Source organism: Cydia splendana, chromosome 2 (genome assembly GCF_910591565.1).
Source record: "Cydia splendana chromosome 2, ilCydSple1.2, whole genome shotgun sequence".
Lineage (NCBI taxonomy): Eukaryota > Metazoa > Arthropoda > Insecta > Lepidoptera > Tortricidae > Cydia > Cydia splendana.
In genome coordinates this window covers 11,336,412-11,364,396 of record NC_085961.1, presented here as the reverse complement: position 1 = coordinate 11,364,396, position 27,985 = coordinate 11,336,412, and the positions used below count along the sequence as shown (strand labels likewise).

General features: G+C 36.1%; 2 protein-coding genes and 1 long non-coding RNA gene across 3 annotated transcripts in view; 2 read left to right on the top strand and 1 right to left on the bottom strand.

The window, feature by feature from the left end:
• Nucleotides 1-27,985, top strand: part of LOC134804118 (uncharacterized) — an 805,015-nt gene that overhangs the window by 726,874 nt on the left and 50,156 nt on the right. The gene's annotated exons all lie outside the window — the stretch shown is intronic.
• Nucleotides 1-27,985, bottom strand: part of LOC134804009 (uncharacterized) — a 76,752-nt gene that overhangs the window by 38,852 nt on the left and 9,915 nt on the right. The gene's annotated exons all lie outside the window — the stretch shown is intronic.
• On the top strand, nucleotides 24,196-26,093 carry LOC134800241 (ethanolamine kinase-like). Its single transcript, XM_063772750.1, has 2 exons — nucleotides 24,196-24,252; nucleotides 25,071-26,093. The coding sequence occupies exons 1-2, from the start codon at nucleotides 24,196-24,198 to the stop codon at nucleotides 25,944-25,946; spliced, it is 933 nt and encodes a 310-aa protein (XP_063628820.1). The 3' UTR covers nucleotides 25,947-26,093.

The window sequence follows — 27,985 nt, the reverse complement described above, 5'->3', positions numbered from 1 at the left end:
AATACCTCCGTAAAACCGCCACAAATCATAATGTCTGTTTTTAAACCGTAAAAAGCGTTTCTGCATAAGTAGGAGTGTGGACTCTGAATATGATTTGAGGTCTATGGGATAAGCGACGGCGATTTACTTGAAGATGAATCATAGCCGATATTTCATCAGTAATGAAAGGACTAATTAATTTACTACGCTTCTATATTATATTGCTCTATAAAATAACCAAATTAAACTAGAAATTTTAATTTTTTTTTTACATGTAGCTAATGTGTATGTGGAGCATACAAACGCATTTTATTTCCTATGTTGCGCTCGACTTTTTTTTTCGACATTTGAAGCAGGCGATTATTTTTTGGTGCATTTTTTTTACCATTTGTCATAGAAAAGGAAACTCTTATACCTGCAATTCTTCAGAAAATTCGCGTCTGTACGGGACAAACGGTAGACAATTTCATGGAATGCTCCATATGTGGTTTAATTAAAGTAGTGACACTAGTTATTAGTTCGGACCTGCGGTGTAGACCGCGGTGTGGTCTGTGATCCAAGCAATTGTTTTAGTTTTAAATTTATATTATTCTATTTCATATAGTTAAGTTAAAACTAATGACTGAACATGTACAATAGAGCACTCCGTGTCCGTATGAGTAAATGGAGCTAACTTTTTAATAAATTAACACCAAAATAAATTAATTCTTGTTAAGGTTATGAGAACTAAATATACATAATTCATTTTTATTCTGTTGTTATGGATATTTGGGGAAATCGATTTTTTCTGTTGTCATAGTTATTTTGTCACTGAGAAAACTAATTTTATTATAAATATGTTTCCAGAACCTAACCTAAGTTGTTTTTTTTTATAATTTGATGGGTTCGAGATATATATGACGGACGATGAGGCATATTGGACTTGTTGCCAGACATTGTGAGCGTAGTAGGCGAGCAAGACAAAACACTAAATTAATTGCTTAATCAATTATAATCAATAACACAAACACTTCGAAACGTGATACTGTTCCTGGCCTGATACGTCCGACCGCCAAGTGACAATTGACAATAATGACCGCCCTCCGGTCAGGTGATACTGGTTTTATACCTGCTACCCTACCACCTGTCGTGCACGAACGTCAGGCCAGACTCAGTAGAAGCGCGCCAACGCAGCGCTTGCGTTTCGTAGTCAATTGATGTCCCGTACTAATGACTTCCTGACACGGCCATCCTGCGAGACACACGTCCCTGTGTGTTAACCTGTAACAAGTTTAGCGCACAGGATCATATAGCTCGGTCACTCCTGACCCACCATATGGGTGATAAATGAAACTTCCTTAAAACTGAACATTAAGTTTAATTCACAAAATCAACAATACATTACATTCGGTAATTATTGATCGACATACAAATCGTCACAGCGACGTTTACTACGCATTTAATCCTTTAAATAATTGAAGTTATCTCAGATATTATCGTACACCACAGTTTAGTTCTCAGAGCTTTACTGATTACTAATGCACAATTTTAAATGCGGATATGCCCGACTCACAACTATGATTAAGCTCTACATGTGATATGGCTATACATAGCCCGGCAACTGACAGTTGCACTCATTTAATGCGCGTCCCCTGCGGACCGCCGAGTCCTTCCCTAGACTCCAAGGTTTCTCAAGAAACCCGACCAGTCCGCCAGAGTTGACGGCCCACCGCGTACTCACGGACTACTTACTGCGAACAACAAGTCGATACCGATTTCTACCGAGCTACGGCTACACGTCAACCTCTGGTACGGTCTCCATCACTATGTAAACTTAATCTTAATCAGATTCATAATTATCTGAACCAACTTCTAAATCTGCTTCAATTTCGTCAGTTAAGCTCTGATCTGGCATCTTTCTTAACCTATCGTGTGCGTATTTGTATGTACGTCTTGAATTTAATGATTTCAGGTTATAGCGATCGCCATCTAATACCTCTGTAATCTGAAATGGACCTTTATACTTAGGGTCTAGCTTAGTTTGGTTTCGCTCTTCATTCTTAAGTAAAACAAAGTCTCCAACTGAAAATTTATTGAGTTTTGCCTTTGTACGATCAAATCTTTGTTTTTCGTAAGATGCTGATCTCTCAATACTATGAGCTGCCTCGTCCCTAATTCTATCGAGATCTACTTCGGTATCTTCGTCCTCACAAGTCATCATAGCTACTGGACGTGCTACCTTGCCAATGAAAAGCTCTAATGGGCTTGCTTTCGTCGTCCGGTTAAAGGTGCAATTAATCGCGAGTTGAACTTCCCCTAATGCATCTTGCCAAGATCTGTTATCACTCGTTTCAACAGCTGTTAACATAGATTTCAAAACGGACATAATCCGTTCCACCTGACCGTTTGCTCGAGAAGACCCTGTCGCTATTAGATGCAGGTTTATATTACTAGAATCACAAAAATCCTTGAATTCTTTGCTTGCAAAGCAACGTCCTTGATCGGCAATAATACGCGTAGGTGCACCAAATAATGCTACGCTTTTCTTAACGGCCTTGATACTATTCTTGCTATCAATGTTTTTGCTATGAAACAAGAGGACATATTTTGTAAACGCGTCAATCAAAACGAACACGTACTCCTTAACATCATTTTTACCACTTAATCTACCGGTAGCATCTATATGTATCGTATGCCATGGCGTGGGCACCTTTGGGATTGGGTGCAGTTGAGCTTGAATCTTTCCCGACTGTGATTTTGAAACTTTACAAGTAATACAACTCTCAATAAATTTCTTAACATAACGTGACATTCCATCGAACCAATAGTAATTGTAAAGCTTTTCTAAAGTTTTGTCATAACCAAGATGGACAAGAGACTCGTGGATATTACTGACAACTGACCATTTGAGAGACCTAGGGAGGATCGGTAAGCACTTCGTCCTGCCGTTTCGCTGAATTTTACGATAAAGTATGCCAGCACGAATCTCGTAGGTATTCGCAACCTCTGTATTAATTTGACCAGTATTTAAGTCTGAAATAATCTTACAGATCTCGCTATCTCGTTTCTGCTCTGCAAGAAGCCAATTACCAGACAGTTCTGTGATGTTAATACGTTTTGGCTCTACTTTACTGAACTCTTTCCTGACAGTCTCATCTGACTCTACTTGGGAGAGGTTGGGGTTTTCTATATCAGGTTGTGCTAATGGTAAAAGGTTTCGAGAGAAGAAGTCTACGTGTGCCATTTCTTTGCCTTTGTTATAGACTACATTAAAATCAAAACATTGTAAATATGCCCACCACCTGTGGACTCGCGGCGTCAAGTCAATCTTTTTACTAGAGCACTTGAGAGCGTTGCAGTCTGTCACCACAGTGAACTCACGACCGTGCAAGTACTGCCGGAAATATCTCACTGCGTTGACAACCGCCAAAGTCTCAAGCTCGTAACTATGATACCGCGACTCCGCAGGACTGGTTCGTTTACTATAATATGCGACAACGCGTCGTTTTCCTTCGATAATTTGAAATAGTATGGCACCATAGCCCTCTGAGCTCGCGTCTGTATGCAATTCGATTGGATACTGAGGGTCAAAGATCATCAGAACCGGTTCTTTCGTTAAAATTGAGATGATTTCTTGGCGAATGTTTTCGTGGCGCTCTTGCCATATAAAAGGAACTTTTGCTGACGTCAGTTTATAAAGTGGGCCCATGATATGGGAGAATCTAGGAACGAACTGTCGAAAGTAGGTTGCTAACCCTATGAATTGCCGCAACTGAGTTACGGTTGTCGGCGGAGCCAGAGAAGACAACACCTCGACCTTACGACGATTCGGCCTAATCTCTCCGCCCTTGACTTCATAGCCTAAAAACTCGAGTTCGGTTTTCAAAAACGAGCACTTTTTCAAATTCAAAGAGAATCCGGCTTTAGTTAATTTGTCCAGGACTATATTCAGTCTTTCAAGTCCCTCTTCAACAGTTTTAGACATTATTAAAATATAATCTACGTAGACAATAACATATGTATTTACTAAGTCACCTAGTGCCTTCACTATTGCTCTCTGAAACACCGAAATCGAATTTTTCAGCCCGAATGGCATAGTTAAGTACTCGTATTGGCCGTCTGCGGTTACGAAAGCAGAACGTTGAATAGACTCTTCAGAATTGATTGGAATAAGATGAAAACCGGAAGCACAATCTAATTTCGTAAAGAACTGCGCCCCGTGTAAACGCGAAATTTGGTCAGAAATGAGCGGTAACGGATACCGGTCAGATACCGTATTTCTATTCAGCTCCCTATAATCTACGACCATCCTGTAAGATCCATCACGCTTCTTAACCAAAAGAGCTGGACTCGCAAAAGGCGAACTACTGGGACGAATTATATTTGCACGTAACAACTCATCTACTCGCTCGCGCATTATTGTTCTTTCTTCCGGACTAAGACGATAAGGTCGCCTCTGTACAGTTAAATTCGGATCAATTAAACGAATCTCAAGCTCTCCCGTCGTTACTCGCGTCTTAGGCATACCGGTTATGAAAAACTCCGAATAACGATTTAAAACGTCAACAAGTTCAGATTTCTGCTCCTGGGGAACGTCTGTGTCTACAATAGTGAAATCATTAACTAAAAGTCGATTAGTCACCAAGGCATCACTAATTGTATTGATCGAATTTGACGAGAGTAGCTCAGAATGATCAGCATTTACTTTGAAAACTTTGAACTGTTTTTCAGTTTGTAGAACACCAAAACCTTGACGTAAAATCTCACGTCCTATCAGGATATCACTACGTAAATAATCGTCAGGCAAAACGTGCAATAAAATTTCAATAAGATGGTTGTTAATTTCAACAACACATACAATCTGCTCGGTACTTAAAACACTTGATTTAGTAATACCCTTTATACTAACAACATTGTGCTCACGCTTTCCACTAAATTTAAAAGCTATACTTTCTTTTACTACTGAGCACTCTGCACCAGAATCATAATGGAAAGTAAAACACTGACCTTGATGTTTCGCAGTCCCTGCTGGTGGATCCACTTCGCAAACGTCCACTCGACGCTCCCTGACAGTAGTCGCATCCGCGCCTCCTACACTGGTGCAGCGGCTTGCGATGTGACCTGTTGTTCCACATTTGAAGCAGACTATAGCGCTTGATGTGGTTTGTTGTTGATGATTAGGCTTCGTAATCGTAGTATTTTGTTGTGACTTCACCGGTTTTGCTTTTCCATCTTTTTTTACGAAGTAGACAATCTGCTTGTTTGTGTCCATTTTTCCCGCAATGATAACATTTGATCGCAGGCGAAATCTTCATCCGTTTGTTGTCTGTCCCTTTTTGATCTCCAACCGCATTAAATTTACGTTTCAAGTAGGTAAACGCCTGTAGCTCTTGTTGCAACTTCTGACGATTATTTATTTCAGTCGTAAATGCCAATCGTTGCAATCGCGTATCAAATTGAGCAAGGTGTGCAAGTGTTTGTGACACAGCGATTTGTTCAATTGTGGCCTTCTTCCAACGATTAAGCAGTGACGTCATCACTCGACTTCCGTAGGCCGCTAAGGTCTCGTTTTCTTTAGGCTTGTCCGAGTTTAAGTTTATGAGGGTAGCCGCAGGTGTTTCAGCGCTTACAAATCTGTCCATAAACAATTCTTTAAATTGTGGCCAGGTCATACCTGCATAAGATATTTGGGATAACCATGCTGAAGCCACTCCCTTCAAGGCTTTACTGATGACAACAATCAACTGTCCTCCTTCCAAAGGGTTGTCTGTTAAACACAAATCGGCCGTAGCACACCACCACTGTGCGTCCACATCGGTCTTGTCGGGATCAAACTCTGGAAGACTCACATGTTTTCCGGACTGTTGAGGTTTATGAAGAGCCTCGATTAACGCCTTCATGTTTGAATTTTGCATTTCGAATAAAAGCCGCCAATTTTGGTCCTGACTACCACTTTGTTCACTTTGTGTTCCATCTTCACATTCGTCGGCCCGCTCGAATCCCACATCTGATGACGGACGATGAGGCATATTGGACTCGTTGCCAGACATTGTGAGCGTAGTAGGCGAGCAAGACAAAACACTAAATTAATTGCTTAATCAATTATAATCAATAACACAAACACTTCGAAACGTGATACTGTTCCTGGACTGATACGTCCGACCGCCAAGTGACAATTGACAATAATGACCGCCCTCCGGTCAGGTGATACTGGTTTTATACCTGCTACCCTACCACCTGTCGTGCACGAACGTCAGGCCAGACTCAGTAGAAGCGCGCCAACGCAGCGCTTGCGTTTCGTAGTCAATTGATGTCCCGTACCTACTAATGACTTCCTGACATATATATATATATATATTTTTTTTAAATATTTTTTTTTTAAATAATTAATAAATAAATAATTATTATAGGGACATTCTTACACAAATTGACTAAGCCCCACGGTAAGCTCAAGAAGGCTTGTGTTGTGGGTACTCAGACAACGATATATATAATATATAAATACTTGAATACATAGAAAACAACCATGACTCAGGAACAAATATCTGTATCATCATACAAATAAATGCCCTTACCAGGATTCGAACCCGGGACCATCGGCTTCATAGGGAGGGTCACTACCCACTAGGCCAGACCGGTCGTCAAATATAACAACATAAATTAGTTTTAGCACACCGTCTGTCTCTTATCCTTTGGGCAAATAGACGCGTTTGAAATATGTCGGTGAATCACGGCGCCAGGGAATGCGTTAATAAGTCCCCCGACATTCTTGACGGTCTCAACTGAACGCCAGCAAAGTTTAGCGCATGCTGTTGAAAAAGTATGCAGTCCCTAGTGCGCGTGAGCATACTTTTAGTTTAAGGACTTCCTTCGTAAATTCATGACTGTTTTGTTACTCTTTGCTGAATACAAAATTAGAATCGTAATAAAAATACAGTGACAATGTATCTTGCTAGGTACTAGTGATCGACCTGAAGTGATTCAAGAATTATGTTGGATAGTAGCAATTACCTATAAATATATTTTATCAACCCACATACGGTGTATAGCTCCATTGGCTGAGGAATAAATAAGCCTAATATAATAAGCCTCGAAATTTTATTACTTGCCTACGTGACCTTTGAAGAAATATATGACTAAAGCAAATTATAGGTAATAAAGTATGTAGGTACATCAAAAAAGAGATAAATCTGGATAAATATCTAACGTAACTTGGTTCCAAATTAAAACTCACTGTCTTGGTTATTGTTCACAGCATTGTTCGCAGAAATTTCAGCTTGATACATAATTTATTTTTGTAACTTAGTTTATTGCCATTTTGTCTTAATGCGAATGTTTAACGAACTTAAAGTTAGACCAAGAAAAGTCTGCAGCGATTTAGATACCTCATGCAGTGCAAGTGTTATTTAAAACGTCAAACTTCTATGAAATGATGACGTGTAAATAACACTTGCACTGCGTGGTCTATCAAAATCGCTGCAGACTTTTCTTGGTCTAACTCTAATCGCCGAAACAAAATCAAAAAACTACCGTGTGCATTTTAAAACTATGAAACTGTTTTGACACATTAAACCTAAGCACTATTTCTCATTCCAGGTAACCTTAAAAAAAAACTAACTGAAAAACAACTAACAGATAGCAAGTTTTAGTAGGAGTACCATCGTCGACATTGTCTGAACTTGTGTCATTGTAAAAAGGTAGACCTTGCTTATTATAGCTTTATACGGACATTGGCACGTGATCCATTTTTTAAACGCAAAAAATACGCCTTAATCACCCGTCGTTTTTATCATTAACGCAGCTAAAAGCCGATAATTAGAAATTCACCGGAGCTGTGAAATCCTCTTAAAAGGTTCCGTGAAGAAAAATCTAAAACAACGTTTAGCGTGATAATTTAAGGCGTCGGTCGAGGATTAGGGTGCAGATGGTATTGTGGTCGTTTATCGAGCACAAATATCAATTCATTCGACTTGTCAGTATTATTATATTATTTTATATACCGTTCAGTATTTTTGTGTTATTCAGCTACAAACACCTAAACGCCTAGACAAAATACCTATTTCCAGATTTATAATAATTACTAGGATAACGGCATATAAGTTATTAAGGGCCGATACAGAAGTACTGCAACCCGAACCCGACTGCAATTTGTATACCTATCCTATTTTGTAGTTCAGTCACTGTCAGTAATAAACCTTAGCTTTACCTTTAAATTATGAAATTAATACTATTAATAGGGTAGTGTTTCGATTGAAATTAAGTTTCATGAAGTCTGAAGAAAATTATGTCAGTTTTAGCGAGATAGTGTATTGACCGCATTTCGTTTCTACCTAAACACAAAACGTAACAAATAAATACCGGCATACTGTTATATCTTACTTATAAATAACATGATTTTTCTAGGAAGAAGAAAGCTTGTGATATTAGGGTTCCTTTAGTTCCACCACTAGATAGATGTAGGTAATATACTATAAACAATTCTAGGAACAAAACTTGTTCGTCGCAAACATCAAACTCGGTCCACCTTGTTGGAAACTATCATTACCTATATGTTTAATGTTATCATTGGGACGGGTGTTGTAAATTCTAACCGATATGTCTCGCAGGTAAAAGTTTTTAGGTTTTTATTGATATGATTTTATATTTAGGGATATTTTAAATCATAAAGGTATAGAAGAAAGAGGGAGAGATAAAGGTGACGTTGTTCCGTTTTAATAATTACAGTAAAATTTTGTTTGTGGATTTACATATCAACTTCAACAGTTAGTACATTTGGATTAACCCAGACGTCTAGACTTTGAGGTCACGGACGGAACTAGAAACACTGTGCATTCAGAATATTTTTCTGCTTTTAGCACACTATTTTGCGAACAACGATGAATTTGGCGAAATTTCTGAAACGTTTACTTTGCCTGTAAATCTATAACAATAAGGTAGAAATCGCTGTTTTTAGATCAGAACTATCGGCAATTTATCAAAATATTTGTGATTGAAACCAAATCGAGTGTAAAGGTTTTAAATTCTAAATTTTCTGTACATACAGTTTCAATTGCATGCGTTTTTCTTTTATTATTAAGTATGTAAAGAAGTAAAAGTTAACTATGCATTGACGACTGTCCTCCCATTTTTTTACATATTCTCTTTACATTCACATTTCTTATTATACAGCTTCCTTTGGGTATAAAGCGAGGAGCACTGAATATGTAACACCACCCATATCGTTCTAAGATTGCCTTGGGAATAGATTTTCTTCGAGTTACATAACATAAATTATGATAAAATTTGACTTACGAGTGATAGGTTAATACCATTGGCTCCAATTTAATGATTGCAGTACAAAAATACCGAAGTTTTTATTCAAATATTGGATGAAGAAGCTGTTATTCAGTTTCGGTTCTTAGTTCAAATTATGATTTGATCTGACAGAAACGCACGGCGGCGGAGGTACGAGAAATCATGGAAGTGGAATATTTCGTCAAATGGTTGATTCTCTCAAAAACTGTAACTTATGATTTAATATATTATGATGCTTAAAAAGTACAGACAACTTCAATATTAGCGAATAAAATGCGCCATTCATTTTTGTTCATCTGAATTTAATAAGTAACTTATGCAAAAAAAAATCGGAAGTATCTGCTACACTCTATGTTTTGCAAATATTGATATACAAAATATAGAGTGTAGCATATAGATATTTAGATGCTTTTTGAAGCTATTAGAGTAGATATAGTAGATAACTATTGACGAGTAGTTTCTATAGTGAAACTATGAATGATGCGGACGGTATACATAACTCAGAATACCTGTTAGAGATTTTAACACAACAAAATGTACATAAAGCTACAAGCGAAATTCAATTTGACCATAAATATTTTTTCTGTGAACCGGTGAGTGAACCTTTCAAACAAAAAGAGAAGCCGGCTATCGGGTTATCGTTCACGTGGATTTTTTTTACGAAATTGAATTTTGCTAACAATAGACGGCAGTGATGTGGATTTTGTGAACAGCGACGATTATTGGTAAGAGTGAGAGACAATCAAAACAATGTGTTTATGACGTGACTAGATTTTTTACATGAAATATAAATATTTTTAAAATAAACACCCTGAAATATCCTGAAATATCGTGAAAACTTAAAAAAAATATGACTAAATAGTAGGCTATTTAGTCATATTTTTTTTAAGTTTTCACGATATTTCAGGGTGTTTATCTTATGAACTGTATCATTATCACATTGATTGATTCTGATATCCACATTATTATCTAACCCCTCAGATTCGCCATTATCATCAAATTTAAATTAATTGCTCGATTTTGTACTTCAAGCGTACAAAAGCGGCTGGAATAGTTTTCTATTAATGTCCTGCAAAAGGGTATAAATGTGCATTTCCAAGCGAGTGATTCTAAAAAGTTATAAGTTTCATAAAGTGGAATATTTAATAAGCTGGTATGGTAAAATTATTATTGTCATAGAACGTACCCTTACTTGCTGTATATTTAACTATTTACTATATAAACAGAAAACCAAAAATGTTTTGACATTTGTAAAAAATATCATGTAACAAAATATTTTAAAAAACACGTCAGCGTGTAAACATTCTGTATCCTCATATTTATTAAAGATACGAACATTATGAAAACAGCGTTAAACACCAAATTCAACCACAGAGCCAAGCCAAGTTGGTCACTGGTTGTCATTAAAAACCACTGTGCAAACTGCACGAAGTTCACAACTTATAATAACTAATGTTCGTAATTAGTTCTGAGTCAACCGGTGACGTTGAAATATGACTTCACTTCGCCGATTTGTCGTAACGTATGGGTTATGCCTGATTTATGTGAGGCAGGGATGTATTTCCCCATGAGGGTAAACATATAAACTTAGGACGTAATGCGAGAGGTAGAGCCATTAGACAACCATTTCAGTAATAGCTGCTTACTTAGGTAAAGGTTCTAACTTAGCATAGACTGGCTTTTGCTCTTGACATAGTTCTGTGGTTCTATGTACGTTTTATGTTGATAAAAATACACTTAAATTATAAACAAAATATTTTTATATATTTCATTTTAAGGTTGGTTAAATTAATGAAAAAAAGTATTTAACCTAAGTAAATACAAATATGAGCCAGTTACATGACTTTAACGCGTTAGTAAAACGAATGCGATTTTGTGGGCAAGGCGTCATTGGTATTCTAAGTAATAGCAGAAATACAAATCAGAGTTGCGCTCCCGGTTATCTTAAGCTCTAAAGCTAAAGCTGCCGATAGAAGCGGTGGCTAGCCTCTATCCACAAGCGTCCGTTCATTAGTGACCGCAGCGCTTGATTGTTTGCCTTGTACCTACCTTCGACTAGGTAAACAGATCTATACCTGATCATCTATACTTTAGGTTAAATATCAATACGTCCTTGCGTTGTTTCTTAAATGCATTTGTAGCACCATGTTTCACAAACAAGACGTAACTAAGTATACAAGATACAAACATTCGAACGGAGCACAAATATATATAAGGTATATTATAATAGGTATAATAGATGTATTAATATTTACTTAGGTAGGAGGTGACGGGAAGGCGTCGACGAACATTTCTACAAGAAATCAGAGATCCGAGTGCATCGACCAAATGAGATCTCCATACATGACAAACTTGCTTAAAATGACGCTAATGTGTTAAACCTTATCGAAAGCTTTAGAAATGTCACGACTCGGCGAAGTAACTAAATAATTTGCATTGTTTCACCGTAGCAAAACCGGTTTTTAATATTAATTCTAGTGAAATTGACTAAATTGCAACTAAATATAACATATATTCTTTTCTTTCGACAACAATATATTTTTTTAAGTATAACTTAGTGCCTTAAAAACTTTTAGACCCTGCTTTCGTGCCCAACACCAGTATACAACTCGTATTTAAAATAAAAAATCATAGGAGTCATCAAAAAATCATATCTCTCATTCACTGTCTTGTTCCTTCCACATTATCCATTGTCCTGCGCGGTGCTCCGTCCGGACCCGTTAACACTACATTAGATTTGCACAAAAAATGCTTAACCACCATTGTGACTTTATCCTAATTGTGTAAGGCATTTGGTAAAGCTGTGAAAAATGATCTCTGTGAGTTATTATAATCGACGTTAAAGAAACCTATCAGTCTTTTATTGATTATATGTTGGCCACGTTTTGAAATGATTTATCACCAAGGTACCCTATTTATTATACAAGGTGAAAATATTTGTTGGGCCATCCAGGTGAACTACCCTAAATATAATGCCGTACCTGAGCGGCAAAAAATGGACTTACAGTGTTAGTAAGTCCATTTTTTGTGATTTTCGGATTTTTACAGTATCGTACATTATTTCTGATGCATAAAACTATATTTATCGATAATCCACCACCAATTTCAAGTTTTGCAAATGCATTTTACTGTAAGGGCATGAACCTCTGGGAATCATTTTGATGTTTGTAAGTGAAATACAGTAAAATGCAGCTGGTGTTAAAAAAAAATCATTTCAAGGTATGTCCAGAGAATTCAGGGATCTAAGTGAACATACACTATAATGCGAGGCATATAGTAAGGCATTTTACTGTATGTCCGAATAAAAACTTAAAATTTCCAAATTCTAATTAATTAAAGTTATTTACGACTTGTTATTTTTACAAAATGATAAAACAGTATTGTTATGTTATTCTTTCTACTCCAGCACTCTTATTTGTCGATTAAATGACTCCCAGTGACATCGAAATCAACTTCATAAGAAGAGCAGCACGGCGGGCCCCAGCGCCCCTGTCTATGGGATCCAAACAGCGGTGAAATTTGGAATATTCATACAATATTATGCAACTTTTGTTTTTTTTATAATTCTGACTTCTAGGCAAAGATCTGCAAACTTCGGCCCTTGAATTTTAAGAGCCCTTATTATGTGCCAGCTGCACAAAATACTATAACATTACTGTAACTCCTCTAGATAGAAATGAGCTTAGAAGCAGAACACTGTGTGTGGGGTAGTTTTTTAAGTTTTTACCTTCATATTTTCTAAACATTGGCCAATGCAATGATTCCTATTTGGGAAATTAAATGTTACCGTTATGCAAGTTGAACCCAATACATTCGTATACAGGGTGTAATCGTTAAGTGTGGCCAGGCGATAATTCCGTAAATATAACAGATATCAGAAAACTTCAAATTGATATCGAAAGTACGTTACCCAATGAGTAAAATTACATTAATAACTTTTTTTAAATAAACGTAAAAATATCCCAAACATTAACTTCAAACCCTCCCATACATTTCATAAATCATAAATCATCTCATTTATTCGTGATAAACTATAACATACACAAGTAAAGAAATAACAAAGAAAGTTGAACATAAAAATAAATAAATAGTTTACCACGAAATGGTCCCGCCTCAGCATAAATGCTAACCCAAAAGTCAGCGCTGATCTTCCGGTGAGACCATTTGTGGGTCACGAACGCAGCTGTACGATTTAGTACGACGACTCGCCCCTAGAGATAAAACTGCTTGAGATTCATTATTTGCGATAATAAACTGTAATAAAATAATAAAACTACCGTTTATGAAATAATAAATCTAACATTTATTTTTTAATCACAACGCAAATTTTAAGAAATGTTCATTTAGAAACATTTAAGAGAGTCCGTCAATGTATCGCAAGAGAAGGGCGTCACTTCGAGCAACTACTGTAAACAAAAAATGTACTTCCTTAAAAAATAAGTTAAATGTTAGATTTATTATTTCATAAACGGTAGTTTTATTATTTTATTACAGTTTACTATCGCAAATAATGAATCTCAAGCGGTTTTATCTCTTTCGGCGTTCTTTGAGGGGTGAGTCGTCGTACTAAATGTATGGGAGGGTTTGAAGTTAATGTTTGGGATATTTCTGCTTTTATTTAAAAAAGTTAATAATGTAATTTTACTCATTGGGTAACGCACTTTCGATATCAATTTGAAGTTTTCTGATATCTGTTATATTTACTGAATTATCGCCTGGCTACACTTAACGATTACATCCTGTATACTGTATGTGTAGGGAAGGGGCACTAACAAGTAGGCATTATATTGGACTGATAGGTATATGTTAAAGAAAACAATATGCCGCGAAAATAGTAGGTAATAGTAATAATTATTATACATAAGTAAAGTCTAATAGTACAACATTAATTGCATGTAAAAATACGCAAGGCATAACGGGTTGGCACTGATTGACGTTATTATATCGCGAATTAGCAAAGTAGGTAGGTATTATTTTGGTTTTAATTTTAACCTTATAAATCTTAAAATAATGATGACAGGTATTATTGTTACGTTTGTTTCTGCGTATATCAGTCTTTTAACGCGTCTTGTAGTTTGTATGACACAGATGCATATAAAAGGCAAACTATAAATAAATTCATAAAGTGGGCATGCAGTTTTGCGGCGAGGTGTAGATACATGGAGTACACAAAATAATAAAATTTAATACTAACCTTAGCCTCGGCATCAATTATTAAACAATATTTTCAACACAAAATATGTCAATGTCACAAAGTACCTAACAGTCATAAGTGTCATAACGATACAAAATAAAGCAATTCATTCGTTATTTAAAAGTAATTTAGTGGTCCATTAATTTAGTTTCGTTGCCTCCTATTAAACCGTACGACGTTTTGCCTCGGTGCGGTTGAATTCCCGCTTTGATTGGTATGTTATTTTTGATCCTTTGAGCTTTGAAAAGAGCTCCGAATATCTTTATTCCAAAAATGAAGTCTTAATGACTTCAAAATGAAAGAAAATTAAGATTTCAGTATCTAAACTTAGATAGCGAAGGCATGATGCGTGAGCTAAGAAATTAACGCACCGATTTATACTTTTTTCATTTGACGGGAGACTAAAAGTGGTACCTATATAATAATATCCAACAGTTTCAAATTAAACCAAGCTTATACATTTGGTGTTGACAGACTATAACCTCCTGCCGCCCAAAGACCTATTAAAAGGTCTCCGACTTAGTAGTGGGTTGCGGCCCAAGCATAATTACACTTTTAACTTATACGCGCCCAATGACCTTTTAAAAGGTCTACAACTTTAACCTATCATAAAAATTCAAATTTACCGCGTATTGAATTCAGATCAGTTTTGAAAGAATATGTCATATCTGACGTTGTCAATAGATGTCAATCTGTCAGTTTTGTAGTAATATCCAAAACAATGACGAGGGGTCGAGGATGTGGTAATTTAATCGATGATTTCTTGGCTATCTCGGCAGATTCCTTGTGTATTTTTGTTGTAAATGATGTCTAATATGTTCGTCTTTGTTTTACCACATTTATTTTTTACTTTTAAACAATATTCATGTAAATACAACAATAAACATTTGGAAGACCTATTGGAAGGCATGTGGGTCGTAATATATTTAAGGTTTTTATATAGGTCTACGGGCTTTAACCGCTATATTGGGTTGGTTTGAATTGGATATGCTGTTCGTTTAACGATTAAAATTTGAATTTAACAAAGTATTTCATTTTTAATATCTTTTTGAAAAGCTTTATAGTTAGTTTTGGCAAAAAATATTTAAAAATTCATAAATTAAGATAAGATGGTAGTAATTAGTAGCTATAGGATTTTAATAGGTCTGCGGACGGTTACCCTATTTTTATAAGAAAAATCGATATGCTCGAGTTTAGTGCCTATTAGTTAGGCCATTTTCCCAGTTTATTAGTTTCCCACTGCTTGTGTAGAATTGAATATTCACTGTATTTATAATCCAATAGTCAAAGTAAGATAATATGCTGCTTGTGGCTAATATTATTGTTAGCATGTGGCAAAGGTAGGATTTTTTTTTGTAATAATATTTTATATGAAATGCGTTATTTAATTCTGATATATTTAAAATATGTTACAGAAGTGGGGTAAATCAACGTAATAGTACATTAATTATTTGAATAAATTCAGAAATACACAATGTAAGAAAAACCACTTTGTTGAGGTAGCGGCCCAGAGTCCTATAAAAAAGACATCGAAATTCGGTGTTTCTTTGGTTTCTTAACCTTCTACTGATACCCCTTATGATGCTAAAAAAATCTCACACCCATAATACAATGCTATGACAATGTAATCATATGTCGAAGTCTTGGGCCGGAACCATGTGAACATAAAAAAAGGCCTCTGGGCTTGTATCCCATCTTTGCGGAAAAAAATCTGGGCGGCAGGAGGATAAAAACGTATTTTTAGAACTTATTTAAAAAAGAACTTTCTAGTCGAAATAATATATCAAACATAGTTTGCAGAATTCTAAATTGCACATATTCTTTGGAAAGAAACAGAAAATGAAGAGCAGTTTTATAATGAAACTGAAAAATGGTAAATAAAGGACAGAGAGTGAAAACAAAGGAACGGAAATGAAAGAAAGAGAAACAAACGGGACAATGGAGGCGGAACTAAGACGGAAGCTGCGGGGGTGCATTAGACTGAGACAATTAGTCGCACGGTTTCCATCCCATGATCCGTTCCTCAGAAAGACCCTTTTCTACGTGGGACGGCCTCGAGAATGAGGACGTGTAAGGTCGTATGTTTTGTTAATGTCCACAAAACGATTTTCCTATACTGTGGATTTGGGATAGGTACTCTATTTTAATGCTTCTACCTATAGTCTGTGAGCTAGAGTTGTTTAATATTGTTACTTGTAATTATATCATAAATTGGCTATAAATGAATGAGTTTCTTAAGAAGATCACGTAATAAAGGTTTTAATGCCTTATTATATAAAGTTACATAAATGCCTATCTACACACATATACTAAGCTCTCTACGATGGTTCCCGCATGTTACGACCGCCATTGCAGAATTGGTCACACTGTTTGGACGCTAGTTCGATTCCAGCCTTGGGCTCTTTCGTTGGCTATTCAGCGCGGGAACGCCGCTGATATCTTGGGGACGTTTGTGCCAGGTACTTAACGGATTAGGATATAGGTTTATGGCTTATTATTACTACTACTTACTTGGTTGGCGCGGTGACCCAAAATGACACTCCAACACAAGAGCACGCCGCCACTTTGATCGGTCCAGAGCGGTATCCCGCCAGCTTTCGCCGACGCCGAGCTCACGGAGATCTGCCTCCACTCTATCTGCCCAACAGTATTTAGGACGACCAACAGGACGGTGCCCAGTTGGTCGACCCAAGTAGGCCCTTTTGGCTGCCCGATCTTCACCCCTCCTTTTGAGATGGCCAAGCCAGCGGAGACGATGCGGTGATGATGGAATAGGAGGGCTTATTTTTATGTGTTTTTTTATTGTAATGACCGATTTCCTTTTAATATTGACGATGCAAGTTGCGGATGACATATGTGAAAATGTACATTTTATTTTGACGTAGCCTGAGGTGGATGAGCTATCTATATGATGGTTATAATTACAATATAACACTTTAAACTCTCGCATTTTGTACACATATTTAATTACACAAACGACCCGTACGTGTACGACGTAGACCCGTTTGTGTAATTAAATATGGTTATATTATAATATATTATGTTATATAAAAGTAAATCAACTCTAACGTATCTATATTCTTAGCTTCACTGACTTCACAAAAAGGCCACCGTCGTAAAGTCTGGTCTTTGTGATCGCTGCCATTGTACAAAATAAATTTACGAGTAATAGCTGGCCTGCCGTAGGTTTGTCTCCTTTATGCTGTCTGCGCCTGGCAGCGCTGACGCTAGTGCATTTACTGGAACACTATTGTTATTTAAGTTCCTGAAGCGGTTTTCACTCGCATGTAAAACGCGTGTTTTCATGAGAATCTGCTTTACATCGGATTATTTTTTTAGTTAAAAAGCAAAAGCGAGTAAATATTCATATCACGTTTTCCTTTACTAGACAGTCTGAACAAGGCTCAGTCGACTGATGCTACCTACCGCGCGGACTATTCAAAAAGTGCTAGCTAGTGCAGCAGCTTACCAGCTGCTGCACTGGCCCCTATTAAGTATTTATCTAGAAGTCAATTTAGTAAAAAAAAGTACTCCACTAAACAGTTTAAGTAAGTAGTGTATCTCATATTAACAATTAGAATTAGCCCCAAGACTTTGAAGAGTTTCATTGTTGGTAGTTCAACTGCTGATGGAAAACAGTTCCATTTCACCAAATAGCACTGTTAATGCAAATTCTTGGTTTGAACTGAAAATTAATCGCTAGTAAATATGCTCATAAGATTTAAGGAGTTCCCTCAATTCCCCGTGGAACCCGTCATCAGAACTCGATCATGACAAAAAATTTGCTCAAAAATTTAACTTGCGGAACAAACTTAACGAAGAAGACAAATTTTCAAACGCTATAAATAAATGTTGTTGAGGTGTTTCGTTCACCAGAAGCAGATCCGTTCTGTGAGTGGTCGTCGTCAGCAGTTCCACTTCATCAAAAGTCACTTTTTAAATGGAAATTGATGCTCTGCTGATGAAAATATAAAAATCTATATATGACTGTATGCCTCTATCTATATATGTATGCCTATAATAAGATGTGAGAAATTCCCTCGATTCTTTGTACCTATATCATCAGAACTGAATTTTGACAAAAATGGGACCAATCTGTAAGTATATAATTTCAAATAAAAAAATAATTTTCCAATCCGGTTGAGAAATGACAGATTTCGAAGGGAACAAACATTCGAAAACTAACACAACCGAGGAGATTAAAAAGTTTTCCTATTGAATTTTAAAGTTGGTTAAAAATTAATAAACAAACTACAGCCAACTCATAAAACTTTCTGAACCATCACTGATGTGACAAAACTCTGAGAGGTTTCAATCAAACCGATCAATGTGCAAGTTATCGTCCACTGAAATGCAGAATAACTATATGTACGTGTCGTCGCCAGTATTACATCCCACACATGTTTCTACTTGACCGATTCATTACCATAATGTATGGTAATGCAGCGTCAACCTTCAGCTTTATTATCGTTGCTTTTTGCAAGTTCGGCTCCCCTAAGTAAACGTCACGGTCCACTGAGGCGAGGGCCATGTTTTATATCTACTCTATTCTATTAGAGACTTGTGTGTGACACACTAGCGTTATTTACGTTTGCTTACGATGTTTCTTTTGGCTTTGTCTGTACATGAGTTTGTTTAGGTGTTGTATGTGTGAAAGATGCACAAGTGAAAAATGCAAATTCAAGTCAGGTAGGGACGACAGACTCAAATGGCATTAAATTGCATATAAAATGAACGTCTTTGAATTAGCTTTAAGGCTAGGCTTTCTTTAGTTTGTGAGTAGGCCAATCTGGTTAGTCAATACATTTATCACTGTCAAAATGACGCTTAACACAAACGATTAATAGCGTATAATGCGTTTATGAATAACGCCAATAGTCTGGCACAACAACAATAAAGTAAAATAACAACCCTATGCTCGTCCCTTGCCCCTTGTTAGGGGCGGTAAAAATAGCATAAAAAAAGAGTCTGTTTCTCTTTGCCTATTGCTTTAGTGGAAAGTTACCTTTGGCAAACTTTAGTTGTATACAGCGATGGAAATAATTCTGTGATAATTGTGTTGTAATTACAACATAGTCATGCACTTTTCCATTACTAAACTTATATCAGATTTTCAAACCGAGCACTGTAGCATGGCAAATTTACCGCAGAACGCCAAGTCATGCGTGAAGGCTAGATCCAGCAAGCTTTGAAAATTACTGAGTCATCTCTTATGTTATCTGGGTATCATAGACTAATATTGAAATATAGAAAGTGCATCTTCATATATTTGACTCTTCCCTCGCAAATTTCTTTTCTATAGGTCTGATGCGTCCTCTCTCTCACTTTCGCCTACCCCTCCCACTAAGTATGCCTCTCTCCATTATACTCGTATTAAAATTATTTAGTAATTTAATTAAACATCTCATGTGTGAAGCTATGGGTATCAGTTAAACGACAGGTGCTCGTTTCATATCATCTGTCAGAATTAAATTCTTACGTTTCCTACTTCGACTACCCACTTATTAATAAAACTTAAAAAATAAAACCTTTTATTATTATTTTTGGTCTTTCTGACCAAAAAATGTCAATGAGACGGGATAATGACAAAATAATGTGTTTATTTTTTGACAGGCCTTTTTTTCAATAGAAAAAGACGGCAAATTGAAAAATGTAGGCAAGAAGGCTAGACCTCCCATAGAAAATTTAATTTGGCGCCTTTTTTTACTGACAAAGTGTGTTTACCAGAGTATATTCATTAACCTAACATATTTATTTACATAAAAGTACCTACTTAATTCCTATTTTTTATACTTAATAATATCATGGGAGAATCTTATACAAATCAACCTAGTCCCACGGTATTTTTGGATCTCAAATTGGTAAAATATTTTACCTATGAGAAATATTCTACTGGAGTGGACAAAATTATCATAATCTGTGATGTGTCATTATGCTTGCCCAATGTACGTGCCGCCCCATATATCTTCTAACATTTACATGAGAGAGGAGTTGATAACATATATCATGTTTTATTCAGGGTCCACGTACCTACACTATGTACAGTAAAGGGCCATAAAGTTTGCACATCGGTATTTAGAAAGAGAATATTGGAGGCAACGAGAATGAAAGAGACAACGCTCTACGAAGCCGAAATTCCGATGTGCAAACTTTATGGCCCTTTACTGTAGTAGGACGTCAAAATGATCTTTGTCAAGAGAAATAAAACCGGTGAACTATGTTAGGTATATTATATACTTACCTATTAAAAGTACATGTTTAAAAACAGGAAATAAACAAATTGCAAAACCCCCCAACTTAAACGTTAATGGTATAACTTTTATATTTGTAAGCAATTTTTAGAAATAGCAAATAATAATCAACATAGCGAGAAATAGTTATTTGTACAACAAGAGATCAAAGTTTGATATTTCTTCGAGTGCTAATTATTTTGAGTCCCGTGCAAGCGAAAGATTCTATAATAGATTCACGAGCGTAGCGAGTGAATCTAATTTAGAATCTTGAGCGTAGTAAGGGATTCAAAAGCGCACGAGATGTAAATAACTTTGATCTCGTGTAGTACACAAAATTTTTCACCCTAAGCAGTGAGAACATACCTAGAGGGACAGAGATAATAGAACCCAAGTATATCGAACTTTATTAGACCCCGCATGTTGAAATGATATTTGACTATAAAGATCACTTGAATGACATTTTGTCTCACTCAGTGAGCAAAATGCGATTTTGCTCACTCATTTTGTCTCATTCAGTGAGCAAAATGCGATTTTGCTCACTGAGTGAGACAAAATGACTTAGTGAGCAAAATCGCATTTTGCTCACTGTTTTTAAGAAGCAAAGTACCCTTGTTCGAGCTGCTGAGGTGAAAATGTATTTTCTCTGGAATATCTTTCGTTACTATTTATTATAGTAAAGTGCTCTACTTTTTCAAAGTATAAAAACAAGCACTTTGCATGTTAGTCTCTCACAGAGAATGAGAAGAGTTGTTCCCAGCAGTTTATAAAATCTTGTTATATTATGGACCTAAGAAAAGTAATTAAACTTCCATTTTGTTATTACATTGTTAACACATTCAATACCACTAAGTGCTACGGGTTGACGACCGGTCTGGCCTAGTGGGTAGTGACCCTGCCTATGAAGCCGATGGTTCCAGGTTCGAATCCTGGTAAGGGCATTTATTTGTATGATGATACAGACATTTGTTCCTGAGTCATGGTTGTTTTCTATGTACCTATTTTAAGTATTTATATACATATTATATATATATCGTTGTCTGAGTACCCACAACACAAGCCTTCTTGAGCTTACCGTGGGGCTTAGTCAATCAATTTGTGTAAAACATGTCCTTATAATATATTTATGTATTTATTTACGCTCGTAGCGCGTAGCCACGGTTTCGTCGTATGTAGCGCGTAGTCGCTACGAACAGTGTACCCGACAGTCGGGTTCTTGGTGTTGAATGTGTTAATTGTGCCATAAAACATAACACTGTTGCAAACATCATCGACTTGAGGCGTAAAGTAAATCCTCCCTTAGATAAATAGCTTTAGGAACTGAATATGACGTAATTCTTCTGTACAATGTATCGCGAATCCCTGAGAGAATGAAGCTCAACGTTAAGTTTAATCTCAAAATTAATACCTGCATTATTACAGGCCTTTCTATAGAGACCCCTGCCGATGTCGTGACGTGATCATTTTGTGTTACATGAAGAGACGTTTAAATAGTTAAGTGGGTAATATCAAGTAATAATTTCATTAATCTGAAAAGCTTGGGATTGTTGGATAAGACGATTGATTGGTTTATGTAATAACTGGTGCAATAATGAATTATTTAAGTACATAATATGAAAATTGTGGCAACGTTTATGATTACGATTATGTTTGATTTAAAGCGATTACTTGAAGTATTCTGTGTAGTTCTGTTTGTGCAAAGCAGTTTTTTTGAAAATAATGAAATTCAAAATTACCCGTAGGTAAAGCAAAATAATCTAGATTATTGTAAAGCTTTCAACTCATATAGCAAATATAGCTACTTAATAAGTATTAGTAAATAGATTTTTTAGGATGATCGAAATATAGGAAGCGACTTTAAATAATTTTCGGACACCTTAAAAATTACAATTATATCATTTACATTTGCTACCATTTAATTTAAAACTGTATTTATTAAATAAATAAATATTAAGGACATTTTTACACAAATTGACTAAGCCCCACGGTAAGCTCAAGAAAGCTTGTGTTGTGGGTACTCAGATAACGATATACATAATATACATTAATTAATTGTATTATTTAACAGCTGTAAGTTTGCAGACACTTTTTATCTAATTTTTCAAGTCACTACCTATTTCTTGGTTACTCTACGCATGTAGCTGACTCTTCACAGGCATAGCGTAGTGTGGGAGTCGTCTAGATACTTAATAATGTATAAAAATAATTCTTACTTTTTTATATGAACTTAATTTAAAACACAAACACTTTATTTGGTAACACAATGGAATCAATTAAATTAAGACTACTTATTTTCTTCACCATGTGCATTTTTGTTTGCAATTTGTGAATTAATAACTAAATGAGGTTACATATCAGAATACCGAAAATCGATTTACCTAATGTTGAATCACCTATGCTCGTTTCTCCTATTTTTTAAAATACCTAATGATCAATTAACCTTAGCTCATAACACCTAATGAACGAATTACCTATTGCACGTTTTACCTACAATTGGTTTACCTAAGCTCAGAATACCTATGGACGATTTACCTAAAGTTGAAACACCTAATACTCGAAATACCTAAAGCTAATATACCTAATACACGAAACACCTAATGTTGATATACCTAATGCACGAAATAACTAAACTAAGTATACCTAATGATAGAATTACCTAAAGTTAACATACCTACTGCATGAATTACCTAAAGTCGGTATACCTGATGATCGAATTACCTAAAGTTATCATACTTAATGAACGAAATACCTAAACTCGATACACCTAATGCACGAAATACCTGAAGTCGATGCACTTAATGAACGAAATACCTAAAATCAAAAATATAATTCTTGTTTAGTAGAATATTATTAGGAAAGCCAAATCATTCAATTGGCTTACTATTTTTTATTATAATATAAGGTCTAGTCATTTGACAGAGTCGAGATAGGTGCGACGACGAGCAAAGCGAGAAGGAGCGTGTTAGGTTAACTGCGACCAAACAGTGCCAAAACCGACTTTTATTTAATCGTCATGATGTTAACTTACAAAAATTAAGTTTTTGACAAGATAAGAAAATATAACTAATTTTCTATTAGACTTACGAAATCATTCTACTACCTAAAAAGTAGCGTTTCAAAAAGTGTATTTTTAAGTTGTTATCCAAACAAACAGTTTCTACTGTAAGGTTGGGAAATCATACGATTTATTGGGTGGAGTTTGTAATACTAATTTTTTAAACTAAGGTTCACCGAAGGAGATAAAACAAACAACCCGATAGTGGACAGAAACAATTTAATTGTCGGGCTAGTTAAGATTACACTTTTAAGCTTAATCACTATTTGATGACTTATTGGTAGTAAATTAAATTCTAAATTTATGTCTATATAACCAGGTTTTAATTATCGTTGGTGATACTTGGTCGATTGCGCTATTTGATAGTTAATACTAAAAGGTGAATAGTCCAAAATCGCAGTTTAGGGAAAAATAGTGAAAGGCTTAGCTGCACTGTAGCGACAGTCGACGGCTCTCTCGACCAGATGGCCGGAGGTTCCAATAGCTCCGACTCTGGCGGGGCCAGCTGCACAGGTCGACTGGTACAGGATCTGGCCTACCAAAGGCCGCGCCCCTAGTAGACACCTCCTGTCGGAGGAAAATCGTCTTGCGGGGGTTTATGAGTGAGCGAATGTCAACTCCGGAGAGCCCAGGACGCGCCTGGCTCGCCCTTTCGGGAAACGGGTTAACCGCAAGGCACGATCACACACTGAGGGCAGCAAAGATGAGAACGTTGTCCCAAATATTTAATTTAAAGCCGAGCTCGGCTGGGTCGGGGAAGAAAATCCTAGTGAAAAATGGCGGAATCACTGTCTCCTGAGGGCCTCTTTTTCGATGTTGCCAGGGTTACAATCCCAAGGCATTTAACCAAACTGACGTGAAATTCTAAATACGGAAATTAAACCAGAGCGTGGTAAGCGCTGCTGGACAAGCACGGTATGATATTTTTTAAGAAAAGAAAAGGAAGACTCGACAATCTATACATTTCTACCCGTTCATCGAGAATTATAATAATTATTTTGGTAAGAACTAGTTATCGACCGAACTGGTGTCGAAGGGATTCGGAATTATCTCCCTGGCAACGCGGAATCGCTGTCAACTTGACAGCCCATTGACACTAGGGATTGATCCGACAGGTAAGGCGTCGTTCCTATACTTTCGTCAGAAATTGTATGGCGCGCCATGCGGTCGCATAAAATTATCCCGCATAACGCTGAGTGTTGTGCTGTAATGTGGCCCCAAAGGGTTACGCATGGAAACCCTGTGTTCCTATGTGAAACGAACTCTCACGTGGCACGGACCACGGATTCTTGGCGTGACCTGAGTCAGTGGAACTAATCCCGTACCCGGAATTTTCCAGGAGGGTGGAAATAATATTGTGCTCGTTCGTATCTATGGAAATAAAACGGATTTAATTATTGACAGAACTGCTGAACTGAGGAACATAAAGAAACTCAATGTTCTCGGCTTGGCACCTAAAATATATGGTATATTTGAAAATGGATTGGCTTATCAATACTACCCAGGAGTAACTCTGAATGTGGACACTGTTTTAGATTCAAAAGTTTGGCCACTAGTGGCAAAGCAAATGGCGAAAATGCATAAAGTTCAGTTAGGACCTGAGGTGACAAAAAATCCAATGGTATGGGATAAAATTGATCAATTTTTAAATTTATTACCAGAACCATTTACAGACGAAACTAAACAGAAGAGATTTGTCGATAGCTTTGGCTCACTAACCAGACTAAGGATAGAATCCGAGCGATTAAAGTCGTATGTAACAAAAACCGAGAGCCCGATCGTGTTTGCTCACAATGATTTACTTCTAGGAAACGTTATCCACAACCAAGATGAAGGAACTATATCTTTTATAGACTATGAATACGCCGCTTATAATTATCAAGCGTTTGACATTGCAAATCATTTCAATGAATTTGTTGGGTTGTCAATAGATGATATCGACTACGGCAAATATCCTAGCAAAGAGTTCCAAATGTCTTGGATAGCTGCGTATTTGGCGGAGTTTTTAAACGTGGATTCACCAGACCAAAGGGCAGTGGAGAAAGTGTACGAGGAAGTCCAGCACCTGGCGTTGGCCTCCCATTTTATGTGGGGGGCGTGGTCATTGGTGCAATTCGAACTTTCGGATATTGATTTCGATTTTGGAAGGTACGCCAAGATACGGTTCGACCGATATTTCGAACTGAAAGATAACATCTTCAAGCAACTGAGTTGATCTTACGTCGAATGTAATGTGCCAATATTATTAATAACTATAATAAGCGTTAATTTATAATGTACATAATTCATGAAACAATAACAACTGTGAAGTACGTGCATATCCGGCGGAATGATGGACGTTGGCAGCTTGTGTTGACTGTTGAAGATCAGTGGCGCCATCTTTTTTTTTTCTTTACTATTATTAGGCTAATGCCTATCTAATTCTGCACCAACTTGGTAGTGTACCAATGAGTTACCTGTTTTAAGATATATTAATATATAAAATTATATTAGGTATAATATAAACATCAATACAATGCAAAGCAAAAAAAAAAAAAAAAAAAAAAAAAAAAAAAAAAAAAAAAAAAACTATTCACCTTTTAGTATTAACTATCAAATAGCGCAATCGACCAAGTATCACCAACGATAATTAAAACCTGGTTATATAGACATAAATTTAGAATTTAATTTACTACCAATAAGTCATCAAATAGTGATTAAGCTTAAAAGTGTAATCTTAACTAGCCCGACAATTAAATTGTTTCTGTCCACTATCGGGTTGTTTGTTTAATCTCCTTCGGTGAACCTTAGTTTAAAAAATTAGTATTACAAGTTGCCACTTGATCATTCGGCAAAATGATATGAATTTTGTACTAGGTATATAGACTTTAGGTATTCAGTGCATTAGGCATATCGACATTAGGTAATTCGTTCAGGAGGTATATCAACTATAGGTATTTCGCGCGATAGGTTTAACAGTTTTAGGTATTTCGTCCATTAAGTAAATCAAGTTTAGGTACATCGTTCATTACGTATATCAGCTTTAGGTGTATCGTCCATTAGGTAAATCGGCTATAGGTGATTCGTGCATTAGGTATAATATCTTTAGGTGAAACGTGCAGTAGGTAAAACGTGCATTAGGTATATCGTGCATTAGGTGTTTCGTCCATTAGGTTATTTGAGCTTAGGTATTATAAACTGAGGTCAGTCAATGTTTAGGTAAAATGATCTATAAGTAATTTAAAAATAGGTGAATCAAGCATAGGTGATTCAACATTAGGTAAATCAGTCTTCGGTATTCTGATATGTAACCCTAAATGACAAGTTAATTAAAATTGAAATTGTGGAAAGGATAATTATAAATCCTTTTAATAAAATGCTAAATATATTTATTCAACTACAACCACACTTTATGTATTATACAAGCATATAAATATTATTTTGCTGCCGAAATGTTCATTTATGTTTTCTCCGTATTATGGAATTTATTTATTAACTATGGTGAATGTTATGAAAGGAGTGCTCGTGGAATGGTTGGTATTTATGTTTACATTTAGGTAGGTGGAATTCTAATTAAAAGCGAATTGTGCATTGGAATTAAAAGCTTCAGCGCCCTTAAAAAGGTTTTTGACAAACGTTTGTACAAATTAATTAAATTTAGTCATACCTAACTTTCCTTTGGAACCAAACTTATTTTGTGTTTTGACTTTGAATACCGTAGCATTCTCAAAGAAATTGATTTATATTTAAATTTCATGTGACGTTTCCATATGGGTAAAGGTACAACAATAAACTCGAAATAAACATATTTATATATTTTTATTATGCCTGTAACGTAATTGTTATCAAAACTGCTGAAGTTACTTTAAACTCGTTAAACTTAATACGTCCGGAAACTTTGTTGTGTAACTACATTGTTAAATTATTCTATAGAGCTCCTAATTTAATGTTCAATTACCAAAGTATTTAAGTAAATATCCTCCTCAAACAATTGTACCCCGACCTTACCCTGACCTTAAAACAAAACAATAACGCATTAGAACTTAGAACTGTCCGTCACAGATACATAATTATACCTACAATACGCCGGTGAATAGGGGAAATGGTCCAATCCTGGAACAATAGTTCCCGAAACTTACCCGAGCGGGAATTTCATTGTGCTTGGCACGTCGCTAATCTGCTCTGTGACACTTTACATATTAAGCTCGAATTTAACTTGGAAAGTTTCAGTTTGTCAGCGTCATTACAGTTTCTTACTATGTTGCTAAGACCCGT

What these genes read in the sequence shown, in the direction of transcription:
- LOC134800241 (XM_063772750.1), top strand. Translation starts at nt 24,196, where the DNA reads ATGGCCGGAGGTTCCAATAGCTCCGACTCTGGCGGGGCCAGCTGCACA. An exon ending in CCAGCTGCACAGGTCGACTG is followed by an intron (nt 24,253 to 25,070) that starts GTACAGGATCTG and finishes GGAATTTTCCAG; the next exon opens with GAGGGTGGAAATAATATTGT.